The sequence below is a fragment of the Ascidia mentula genome, chromosome 8 (genome assembly GCF_947561715.1).
Source record: "Ascidia mentula chromosome 8, kaAscMent1.1, whole genome shotgun sequence".
Lineage (NCBI taxonomy): Eukaryota > Metazoa > Chordata > Ascidiacea > Phlebobranchia > Ascidiidae > Ascidia > Ascidia mentula.
In genome coordinates, this window is record NC_138573.1 from 4,692,256 (window position 1) to 4,704,663 (window position 12,408).

Genomic DNA, 12,408 nt, shown 5'->3' on the forward strand with positions numbered 1-12,408 from the left:
TCTAGTGGGCGGATTGAACGAATTCTTGTTTTTGTGATAGTTTCTTTGAATATTGTTGCAATGCTAACATGTTTAAATGATTTTTTTAACAGACTTGGACTATATGAACAACGCAAAATGTTGGACTATCTCATTCTGTGTGTCGACGTGCTTTCTTTAATCCAGACTGCTAAGGAGTCGATTAGGAAATCAACCCTTCAATCAGTTTGAGAGGTAATTTAGATGTCGGCAACCCATGGCTCTGGTATGCCCCTACAAAAGGGAAAGCTCAATGAGAAAAATAACAATATTGTTAATAACTTGAACGATCGTCTGAAAATGGTTTAGATAGGCGTTCAATAAAACGTTTAACATGTAGCGGTAAATCCTTTTGGAGGGACATTTTTACGTTTAGATAATGCAGAAGTTGAGTGCTGTTTCGACCCACGACTTAGACTTATCACTGCAGTCAAAGCGCACACCAAAGCCAAGTAACTGCCTGAAGCACCTGCTGCTGCGTTTTCAGCCGATCTTTACATACATTATTGTGACGTCAGATCTTTTGATAACGCGAAGTCGTTATATATTTGTGAACCTTAGCTGAAACTGAACCTGCTTTTTTGTAATCTGAATAAACCTGAACTCCAACTGCACCAAGATTTAGCCAAATTAAACTTTTTCTGACCTAAACAGTCCAATATCATAAATCGATTTAAGGGTTCGACTCCCTGGTTTTAGGTCATGGCCGGTAGCAACCCTGTATAATTGATGGCAAAGTAATCTGTTCTGCACTTTTAGTGATTTATGCTTCATACTGACAGATATATGGATTAGGTAACGTGCCACCTTAGACCCCGCACTGAGGCTATATACTGTCCAGTTTCACGAGCACATTGGCAAGAAATAACATTAATTTTATGAAAAATTTGTGCTTTACCATGGGAAATGATTTTTTGTAACAGTAAAGCAAATCATCCTTAAATCGTACCGATTGCACAACTATAATAGAAATACACTCATTGCCAGACAAAATCAATTTGAAATGGTTCAAAATAAAAAGGTTTTGTATGCACAATAAAACAAAAATACCCCAAAACTTTCAAATAGTTTCATATTTTTAAAACTGTGCTTATAAAATTGAAACACCACAAAGCAACAATAGCACTATAAGTTTCAAATGGTATGTTACCTTGATAGAAATGTAACCAATGTCATATACTGTTGTTTGAAAACATAAAAATAATGTATTATTTCATATAGCACTGCACCAAAAACTCTCTAACTTAATCGAAATAGTTCTGCAACAAAATAAGACAAACAGATCATTTCATGCAAAATGCAATTGCACAACTTGGAGCACACTTAAAAAGTGAATGGTAAACAATATGCAGGGTAACAATATCCAGTTCATATGGACAGATATTTGGATTAGCTAACTTGCCACCTTAGACCGCCACTGCCACCAGTTTGTGTGGAAGCCAACTTTTCTGCTTCTTCTTTTTTCTTAGAAATAAAAAATCATTGATAATGATGTAAAAACACATTTCTTGCAAAACTGGTGAAGAAAATACTAATGCTTTCTGTTTGTTTACAAACAAAACCGATGTCATTTAAATGAAAGAATGAATTTATTTTAAAGGACTCCCATAAATAGGTCCTATTATAAAGTGGCCAATATTCTCTTGCCAATATATATACCCTTTGTTGCTCCTTTATTCTTTCTGGGTGTTTTACACCTCGAGCTTCTTCTTTCTGTCTTCTTTGTTCAGCAGCTTCCAACATCTGTTGTCGCCTAACTTCAGGGTCTGGTGTTACAACTTCTTCAGCTCCTCCATTGAGGCAGCATTCAAAAGCACCCATTACAAGATCAAACACCTTTATGCAGTGATCAATTGCTTCACTTTTTGCAAGCGTATACTATTGTGCTACGGAACAAATACATAGAAATTATACAGTTTGGGTCAATATATATTGTAGATTCTACACATTTAAACACATCGTCTCATGAATATATTGCGGACGGGTAAAATTCATAATCATAATGCCGCAATTCGTATTTTGCTCGAACGCTCGAAACATAGTCCATAGACATTTTAGACATATTTTGCAAAGTAGTCTATGCTCGAACAATGTACTTTATGTTCCTTGAACAACATATACAAGCGTTCAAAATTGTCATTCCTTCGAAAGGACATCAAAGCCAAAGCACTAATATTGCAGAAGAGGTGAGTTATAATACTGTTTTCATTGTTCCAAATATCAAAACAGTTTTAGTAAGATAAATTATCAGCCAAATAGCCTATATACGTGCACAACAAGTTGCACCAATTACATTTGGCGGATTGCGTAATGAGAAAAAATTAATCGTACATTTGTTGTGTCATTTAGTTGTTTCGTTTTCGTGGAAAGGAAATCACTAAAATTTCTGAAAGCAACGCTCAAATAATTTTGTCAAATTGCTTTTTCTATTTTACCCGCATGGTGGCGCAAAGAAAAACGATAAACTGCCAGGAACGCCTCTACTACATTTCTGGAGAAACTTTCCGTGTTTTCCGTGAGAGATGCAGTGTATATCTGATGGTGTTATGGGCTCGTTTGTAACTGTTTTTTTGGGTTTGCGTTCTTGAATTTTTCTCATTGTGGGTTTACGCATACCTATGCTCATTTTTATTGGTGTATCATTGATCTTCTAAGAAGGTGAAACATAATCTCATCTGTTGTTTTTGAAAGGTATTTTGTTTCATTTGCTTCAAGATGATAATGAACTTGTTGTAGTTCGTAACTCATAGACGTAGCCCAATGGAATTTGTCAGCCAATAGCAGAGCATCATATTCATATGGGGTAAGTGCGACAATAAAATGTAATGTCATATAGGCTATTATTTCTTACCTTGTTTTACAGGCAAGTCTATGACAGCATGAGCAACAGCAAAAGCAAAGGTGCCACTGCACCACCTGTGGACCAAAGCAGTGCCTCTGCTGCAAATTCACAGTTTTACACTGTCCAAGTAACAGATTCTGTGTTCACCGTTTTGAAGCGTTATCAAAGTTTAAAGCCGATTGGTTCTGGTGCACAAGGAATGGTAAACTATATTAAAATAAGGGTCTGAAAATTTTTAAAGACTTTCTTTTATTGCCAGGTGTGTGCTGCACATGATACAATACTAGGACAAAATGTAGCAATAAAAAAACTGAGTCGACCATTTCAAAATCCTACTCATGCAAAGAGAGCCTATCGTGAACTTATTCTCATGCGAGCTGTCAATCATAAAAACATCATTGGTCTGTTGAATGTCTTTTCTCCACAAAAATCTTTTGAGGAGTTTTCACATGTTTACCTTGTCATGGAGTTGATGGATGCAAGTCTTTGTCAGGTAATATAAGTTATTTTGTGGAATGATGGGTTTGTTTTTATGTTACTTATGTTTTATTTGGCAGGTAATTCAAATGGATTTGGATCATGAAAGACTGTCATATCTTTTGTATCAACTTTTGTGTGGAATAAAACATCTTCATTCTGCTGGAATCATTCACAGGGATTTAAAACCTTCAAATATTGTTGTACGCTCCGATTGTACTTTAAAAATTTTAGACTTCGGTCTTGCAAGAACTGCTGGTGGATCTTTTATGATGACACCTTATGTTGTGACAAGATATTATCGGTAGGTTTAGTTGCATTGACACTAGTCCAGCAATGAAATAAATAACGTTATATTTGTCTTTTGGGATTTTTTAAAATGATTTGTGTACCTGTACCATATATACCAGATGTTTTAAAAGTTTATTCAATAATTAATGACTGTCTGCAGGTGGGTGTGACTCATGAGCTACAACCAGCAGTGGGACACTCATTTTTGATTTTATGCCTATGTTGCCCAGAAGTCACTGTAACATATACTCTTACCATAATTTAATGGTCACCTGTTGAATAGACAAAGATTAAGTGTGGGCGGAGTGGGCTGTGTTGCATTGGGTTTTCAACTATGTTAGCATCATAGGCTTAATACTGACACCACATAACTGCTATCCAAACTTGCAATATGTTCTGTGTTTAGGCACCAAATACTGTCCCCATGTTAACTTTGTATGAAAGCTAGATTGATATTCCATTTAATAGTGTAGTGATTTTTTATTGATAAAACTTTAAAAATGGTTATAAGCTTTGGTTGAAATTTTTAGTGCTCCTGAAGTCATTCTTGGCATGGGATACCAAGAAGTTGTTGACATTTGGTCAGTTGGCTGCATTTTTGGTGAAATGATCAGAGGCCAAGTGTTGTTTCCCGGTACAGACCACATTGACCAGTGGAACAAAATTACTGAGCAGTTGGGAACACCATCCCAAGTAAATGATATTGACTTGACCCACAATCTTATTATGCTATTTAATTGTTTTACAATCTTAGTGCATGATAAAATTTTGTTGTCTCTTATGATGGTGTTGTTTAGGATTTTATCAACAAGTTGCAGCCAACAGTGAGAAACTATGTTCTGAATCGTCCTTTGCAACGCGGTCATCCAATCCACAGACTCTTTCCAGACTCCCTGTTTCCTGCTGATTCTGAAAGCAATGGACGCTTACGTGCAAGTCAAGCAAGAGATCTACTTGCCAAAATGCTGGTCATTGATCCAATAGATCGTATTACAGTAGATGAAGCCTTACAACATCCTTACATTAAAGTTTGGTATGAACTGCTTTTTGCATTTAAATAAAACCTTTTTTAAGGCAGCCTTAAATCATTTCTTTGTGATAGTACATTTGGATAAATTTATTTCTGCAAACTGGTGATGTTTGTTTCAGAAATATTTTTTAAGTAAGCAACAATGGAAGCATTTTGTGTGTGATGTCTGACATGTGGTGACCTCCTTTTTGGGCAGTGCATTAGTCTCTCGTGGATTAAATCAATGAAACAAGCCACATGTAACACCCACACTTGCCAGCAATTACAAATGAAATGTTTTTGATCTCATTTTATCAGTTTCCTTTTTAAAATATCTGCAAATGTTGTTTTATTGGTAAACAAATGCATCAACTACAGTAGAGTCTGGAGCTTAAACAGCAAAATTGAAACAATGTTACTGGGGATGCGTTGGGCCTGGTTGGCCCAGGGTCGTGAGTTCAAACCTCACCGGGAGCTTGATTTTTCAAATCTTGCTCCGGCTTGTCAGGAAAAAGTGGCTGATCCAGCTAGGCTGCTAAGCCTGCAAACCTCATGATCGCAATACATTAGCTGTGATCGTCAAGCAGGGACCTGCACAGTGCGGGGATCCTGCCAATCATGCCATTGCATGAAATATTACTATGTTACTGGGAATACTTTATCTTTTTTCACAATTCATACATTGCACACAGCTGGTAAATTGCTTACATGTATTTCCTGTGAATTATTTACACACCCCAATGGTTAAAATGTGTCCTGAAAATTGTTTTTTTGCTGACGGTTCTTGCAGAAATACTTACCCACAGCCTGGAGTCTCTTCCATTGGCTGTTTCTATTACAAAAAGGAATGTTCCCCCAAATATTATTTTGGTCTCTTTGTTTCAGGTATGATATAAGTGAAGTCGAGGGACCTGTTCCAAAGCTTGGTGAGAATTCCATTGACGAGGCCGAATATTCTGTGGAAAAGTGGAAGGAGGTCATTTGGAAGGAGGTAAAGCTATGGGACACTATAGACACCACCGTGCCCAAACCTCTAGCTCCCACCTCACTGCCAAAAGAGGTAACAAAGGCCCAGGAAGGAACCAAATCTTCAAAGGAAACAAAAAGTGAAAATGGAGTTGTCCAACCCACTGCCTCCACTGATACGGTGATATCCAAATCCTAACTGTGTCAATGTGCCTATTTTGTTCAGTAAAATATGTGAATAGCTACTGTAGAAGTTCAGAAGAAGGTGGTGCTGGTTGAATTCAGGCATTATGCAATTTTTTTTCCATTTTGACGAAAAAAAACATTGTTTGTGCGCCACCTCTTGTAGAGGAATGGCTTGGTGACGTACGATACGATAGCCACAAAACATTTTTGTTTGCCACAAAAAAAGTCACATGACTTTTGCTTAACTTGTGTATCGACACATTCAAATGTCTGCTTGTTGTTATATATCCCAGCCATAATCATTTTGAACTTCCTACAATGATCTATTGTACATGCTGTAAGTGTTATTGTAAAGGATTATAAATGGTGTATTTTTGTATCATGATTCATGAACTATGTCTTGAATTTTGTCAAACATTGATGTGTATTGAAATAGATTTTACAGGTTGTGTTGTCAAACTGCTAATAACATTTTTTATATTGGGTTATTGTTAACTATTTCAGTAAAATTCTGCTCTTTGTGAAATAAAGTTAACCCTAAAACGATATAAAGCAATATTTTAATGAGGAAAACTTAATAATATCTATATGTCAAGTGCCTGTGTTTTGCATGTGCTTAACTTGCTGTTTGTTTATATTGGTGTATATAGATATTGTGTGGGGTGTCGAAAACATTCTTTCATGCCCATGCACATACTGACTGTCTCTGCATATGAAACATTCATAAAGTTTATGGTGAATTGTAGGCAATTGCTGCATGTCATAAGCACTTGAAAAAACGTCGTTGTCATTTTGATGTTTTACATGTTTTGTAGCCAAAAATACAATGGAAAAATCAAACAGAATTAATAAACCATGTTTGTCTGAAACAGAATTTGCCAAAGAAATACGAACAGATTTTAGACTATGACGACTTTGGTTACTTCAGCAGGTATTAGCAACTCATTGTAGGAATTAGTTGATGGTTGTTTGTGTTATGATACTACCCAAATAAAACCAGAGTATTTTGTTGGTGTATCGCAAAAAATCATCTAACATCAGTTCACAAATTATAAGAGTAACAATTTTTAAACTCGCTGCACCATAATCACATTCTTAATTTTGCTAATAAAGAATGATTATTCTCAATAAATGTTTCAAGTGTATAAATAAAGCATAACAAAAATGTAAAAATAATTTTTTTTTCTTAAACTGCTGTATTTTCAAATGTTTCATCGAACACAGCGTGTATTTCTTCAATCAGGTCAGTAGTAGTTGTTGATCTACCATGCTTGGCAAATGCAGATGCTGCACATTTCCTTGTAAGCACACAGGCGGCATAGGCAGCCAACATGCCGGGATCTGTTTTTGACTCTGAGAGATCTCTGCAAAAAGTTCATTGTAAGAATCCCATTGTAAATGAGAACAAACACATTGCATAAAAATGGAATGAGATTAAACTTATTTGGAAATCCAAATCTAAAGTTTTTTTTTACATAAAATCTATGTTCATTAGCTGAGTTTCACAAACTAGGTAGATGTGAACAAATTACCTCAGGTAAGTCCAATATGCAAAGGTTGCCATTGAACCTGACAGAAGATCACCCTGGCCACCACATCTCCTTTGACTCCCCTTTTCTTCGACTTGCAGCACTAAGCAAACAATGACAAGTTAATACAAAAGCATTTCTAAATATGAAAGACTTTTATCAAATCTTAATAGAGCTCTTCAACCTGGGTTCCACAAAACCCTAGTGTTCCGGAAAGCACTCCCAGGGGTTCCATCGACACTAACTGTTCCACCCCAGTCATTAAATCCAGACATTAACAACATTAAATATTACTGTGATACACTGAAATATTATGATGAACCAAATATATGTTATAATTCATGTTTTTTCAGGTTTTAAAAAAATTGCTGTTCCAGAATATTTGCCGAACTAGAAAGGTTCCATTGCACTAACAGGTTGAAGAACACTGACAAAAAAGAAGAAACAACTACGAATGACAAAGGTGTGCCAAATTTGGTATGTGTGCCCTGTGTTGTGCATCCCTGAAATAGCATAACCACTGTTCACCTTGTTCACCACAAGCAATAATATCAATCATTCCCTTTCTAACAACAGTTACACCACCAAGAGCTTTGCTTAGATCAATTGTTTCTTGAATGGGATCTTCAACATTGTTTGAAACGTTCTAAATTATAGTTGTTTAATTTTTTTGAGTACTGGTAACATACAGTTGCCCTACCAACTTGTCTGCAAGTCTTCTGAATTCCACAATATTTGGAGTAAGAATTGCTTTTTTATATCCTTTTATGACATTGGGATCTTGAGTAACAAGAAACAACCCGTCCTAAAAAATATCAATTTGATCAAGTCACTTCAAATTTATTAAGTACCTTAATTTAAGACAACCTACAGCATCAATTACTATGGGCTTGTTTAACTGTTGAAGTTCAGTAATAATTTCCTTTACAATGCTAAATGTTGTTGGTACTCTCCCCAGCCCAGGTCCAATAACAAAACTGCTAAGTCTTGAAAGCCATTCCTTAATTGCTACAACATCCTCTGGCTTATTTCTAAACACAGGTATTTTACACGATCCAAGTAACAAACATTTTAAATATTAGTTACATCACAAAAACTCACAAAACTGGGTGAACAATTAACTCTGGACTGTATGATTTAATCACTGGTGATGCAGCTGCTGAACAAAATACATGTGACAGATCTGCACCCTAAAATATTGAAATGTGTTGATATGCATTTTAGATAATAATTATTTAAAATATGGTGAAAGATTGTCCACTTTAATCAAAATTCCAAATTTTTTTGGTAAATAAAAATTTGTAGACCAGTAAAATAGGAAGGCTACAGACCATTGCGTACAACATTGTGTCATTTCACATGAAACAGTAAAAAACCCACCACTTTTAGTGCAGAAATAGCAGCAAAGTATGGAGCACCGGTGTATCTATAATATAAGTGTATGTAAAAGTAATGCTATGCTTTTACATAGCAAGGCAGGATCGCCACACTGCACCCTTTATATTTGGCGATCACAGCTCTAATATTCTGATCATAAGCTTCAAAGGAACCTTATGACAAGTGTATGTATATATGTATTACTTTGCCAAATAGGAGAGGCCAGTTGACTTGTATTTGACTTACTCCTGGCTTCCTCCAAAAACTCCAATTTTTCCTGCTTGTCCTTTATATTGATTGTATGTCAATGGGGGTATTGCTTGCTTAATTTCTTCCACCAACCGTGTGTTATTTTCTCTGGCAGACTCCATCAGGGTTAAAGGGTAGTTTATTCTGCCAATTGAAAACGTGAAAATAAAACTAGTCATTGATAATTTTGCAATATGAAAGTGAAGGTAAAAACACTTTCCAACCTGGTACTGAATTCTCCAGCTAATACCTTTGCCTTGTTTATCATAAAAAGTTGCACAATTCCGAATATTATTCTTGTTCTTCCCCCCTGATTCATCTCTCAACAATAACAAACAAACTACAACCACACGACAAACTAAACCTGCTGGGGATCCACCGAAATAGATCCTGAAAGGAAAGGTGATAACTTTTCTGAAATTTAGGCAGTAGGTTTTTTTTGTTGTCGTCTTTAGTTTTATTGGATAAACCAGTGTTTTCTCTTACAATCAAGTATATTTGCCACTTTTGATATTTCCTGCTTTTACGCATCGACATTTGGCGAATCGTGTGACAAAAACATTGATGACAAACCATCCATATCCGGTACGGCAATTTGTGTATAGTTAGTATTTGCCAGGGGCGCGGCACCCGTTGCAAGCAATATATTAAACACCCCTTTTTCGGATTTTCACTTGGGAGGAGTACATTTTGGCACTATATTTACAGCATGCTTCCAAACCAATAGAAATGCGAACATGCAAAACATATTTTGTAGTAATAACGTGTTTTATATTCCTGTGGCAACATCAACTAATTGGGGCTCAACAAAAACTTGGAGCACAATCGCATGTACAGTATTTGAAATCGTCAAACAATGATGCAATGAAGTATTAACTTAAGTTATAACTAACCCTAAAGATTTAGCCCTCGCAGGTGCACCCTATAGAAACAGGCCGCATCCCAGAAGGTTCTAGCACCCTGGTTTAAAGAATCTGAAAGGCTTAAGAATCTATAAATTGAATGATGTACCACAACATGACAAATTTAAAAGACGGCATACACAATATAAACCCTGTATTTCCAAAATGTTTGCTTTTATATTAAGTGCTAATCGAGAGCACGGGTTGATTTTGTGTGGCTGCAGAAGGAAATCGTGCCGAAGGGACGAATGTCGGTTTGACAGCTGATATGTTGTGCTTCGGTGCGTGTTTTCCCCGACATCCTTGATTAATGAAAAATAGATAAAAAATTGATTTAAAGTCGCTAGTACGGTATTCGCAAACATTGCCACACTATTTACCTGTAAGCCTGCTGGCAGTGTAAGTCCCGAAAACCCCTTTCATCATCGTTTTTAGGCGTGACGTCGATATATTTGAGATATGCAGATCTTTCCACAGCTCGTCAAAGTTTTTCTTTTGCGCTTTTGATAAACTCCTAAAAGTGTTTCAAAGATGTTTAATTTAAAAAAGTCAACATCATAAAATAAAAAAGGAGACCAAAAAGCACACAAATATATTACTGATGGTCTCCTGTTATTTTCGCTTTAAAATTGCATCTATTTTGCCACTACTTCACAATACAATTGTAAACTTGGGTTAGTCATGATACTGAAACATCTCAACACACTGGAATTTCGTACACAGCCGATAAAAACAAGAATCGTCGTCGTTTTTGGCTAAGCTTTCGACACTTTGGGCCAAAATAGTCCTTCACCAGTAATAATCTTCCTTGACAGCGTCGACCTTTTTCCGTATTTCATGAACATTTTCAAACGTTTTTGACTCCGTGATATCAATTCGTGGCAGTTTAACCCCGTAAGCTGATATTTGTCGTGTATTCCATCCTGGTTGTCTGAATATGTGCCTGCCAGTTTTGTTGCTTTCTATATGAATGAACAAAGTCATACTATAATATTAGAGCTTGGAATCGTTTTTGCTACCACATAAATCCCATGAACATAAAATTAAAACATGCTATTGAACTTTCTTCAACATAAATAAACAAACATTTGATAAACAAAATGGCGTGAACACCTACAAACTTATAAAGCTTATCGAGCCTGGCGCTCTTGTATAGTGTACTTTCCCGCGGAACCTTAGTCGTACGATCTCAACCAACGGTTGTGGATGCTGGAATGCGAAATAAAATACATAAACTCACTAGTGGAAGTTAAAATAAGCTGAATTGGTCGAGCGTAGGGACTATTTTTTTTCATTTCATCGCCTTCGTTTTGTTGCTTAATTATTTCTATTTGATTGAAGATTTCCTTTTCCGTCAAACCGAGAGAGCGGGCGCCTAAGAAAAAACAAAACCGCGTTCATTCCAACTGAACTTAAATAACATTTTTTCGCTTACCGTCGGCATAATGGTGGACAACGTGGGCCGCATGCATCAAAATGTGTTTTTTGGCAACTTTTTTCAGTTTACGTGTATAATATCCAACGATCTCTTGTCGCTGGGTCTCTTCCAGTACACTTTTTTTGATAAATTTCGACAACACCTGTGAACAGTGCACATTATCTAATACAGGTTTGTAAATGCTTTGCTTCACCGGAAACATTTTTGTATTCGCACCTGGTACATCAGAAAATCCTTGTCATCAGGCTTAGATGGTTGCTGGCTCATACCGGCACCAACCATTGACATAAAAATATCCTCATTTGTCATGAAGTTAAGATACTCTTCGAAGTCCATTTCGCCGTTTTCATTTTCGTCCTAAAATTTATGCTTGCTCATATAACAGGTAAATTGAAAAACTCCGGACTTTAAATGTGACTACATAATGGTCTATTACTTGGGCAACTATTAAATCGTAGACGGCTTTTTCATTGACTGTAACCCCCACTCGTTGTAATGTCTCAATAAATTCCTCGCAGCTAATTCTTCCATTTCGTTTGTGATCAAAAAACTGCAAATAATATGCTAATTTGGTTGAACTGGAAGACAAAGAAACTACGTAAAAACATACCTGAAATGCTTGAAAAAATGCTCTTTGTTGTCTTCTTGTCAGTACTTTGCTGGATGGTGTTAACCGAGATGGGTCAATTTTCATAACAGGTTTACCATTGCCATTGGTGTCTGGACTGGCGGCTAAAACTGGCAGTTTTACATGCTTAGGTCTGTAAAAAAAACAACATATTATGGATGTTCAATTTCAGTTTAACACAAATTTGTCGGTTACGAATATCATGTTAATTTACAAAATCAAATGGGCGCAAAAATAACAGTTGCTTGCTTTAGTTTTAATTTCGCAAGAACATCTTCTTCTAATTAGTAAAAACAAAACTTTTCGCATTTTTATTACGTAACTTTTTACATTTTCACATTTGTCTTGTTATTACCTTGAGTTTGTTACGTCGACAGAATGTTTTTTGCAGATCGATTTTCGTTGTGTTACTTTTTTCGACACCCCCTCGAAAGCATCAGATTGTATTGGAGGCATGTCAGTCGACACCAAGTTAAAACAAGGACTACTTTCCCAG

The 12,408-nt window shown here is 36.2% G+C and overlaps 4 protein-coding genes across 4 annotated transcripts; 1 reads left to right on the forward strand and 3 right to left on the reverse strand.

Moving 5' to 3' along the window:
- Positions 1–964: 964 nt before the first annotated feature.
- On the reverse strand, positions 965–1,897 carry LOC145911713 (uncharacterized). Its single transcript, XM_082999132.1, has 2 exons — positions 1,678–1,897; positions 965–1,482 (listed from the first exon to the last, which is right to left on the reverse strand). Exons 1-2 carry the CDS (start codon positions 1,837–1,839, stop codon positions 1,408–1,410), a joined length of 237 nt encoding a protein of 78 aa, XP_082855258.1. The 5' UTR covers positions 1,840–1,897; the 3' UTR covers positions 965–1,407.
- A 672-nt stretch (positions 1,898–2,569) lies between these two features.
- On the forward strand, positions 2,570–6,617 carry LOC145912574 (mitogen-activated protein kinase 8-like). Its single transcript, XM_083000093.1, has 7 exons — positions 2,570–2,821; positions 2,882–3,062; positions 3,120–3,353; positions 3,418–3,641; positions 4,159–4,321; positions 4,426–4,661; positions 5,523–6,617. The coding sequence occupies exons 1-7, from the start codon at positions 2,817–2,819 to the stop codon at positions 5,800–5,802; spliced, it is 1,323 nt and encodes a 440-aa protein (XP_082856219.1). The 5' UTR covers positions 2,570–2,816; the 3' UTR covers positions 5,803–6,617.
- Positions 6,618–6,669: 52 nt separating this feature from the next.
- Positions 6,670–9,316, reverse strand: LOC145912575 (ATP-dependent (S)-NAD(P)H-hydrate dehydratase-like). The gene is made up of 9 exons (XM_083000095.1): positions 9,169–9,316; positions 8,942–9,088; positions 8,699–8,744; positions 8,420–8,508; positions 8,190–8,349; positions 8,019–8,123; positions 7,847–7,964; positions 7,322–7,421; positions 6,670–7,153 (listed from the first exon to the last, which is right to left on the reverse strand). Exons 1-9 carry the CDS (start codon positions 9,261–9,263, stop codon positions 6,976–6,978), a joined length of 1,038 nt encoding a protein of 345 aa, XP_082856221.1. The 5' UTR covers positions 9,264–9,316; the 3' UTR covers positions 6,670–6,975.
- Positions 9,317–10,026: 710 nt separating this feature from the next.
- Positions 10,027–12,402, reverse strand: LOC145910884 (EF-hand calcium-binding domain-containing protein 3-like). Its single transcript, XM_082998098.1, has 9 exons — positions 12,268–12,402; positions 11,895–12,045; positions 11,721–11,834; positions 11,501–11,641; positions 11,282–11,426; positions 11,087–11,221; positions 10,640–10,808; positions 10,227–10,360; positions 10,027–10,148 (listed from the first exon to the last, which is right to left on the reverse strand). Exons 1-9 carry the CDS (start codon positions 12,366–12,368, stop codon positions 10,027–10,029), a joined length of 1,212 nt encoding a protein of 403 aa, XP_082854224.1. The 5' UTR covers positions 12,369–12,402.
- Between the last annotated feature and the right edge of the window lie 6 nt (positions 12,403–12,408).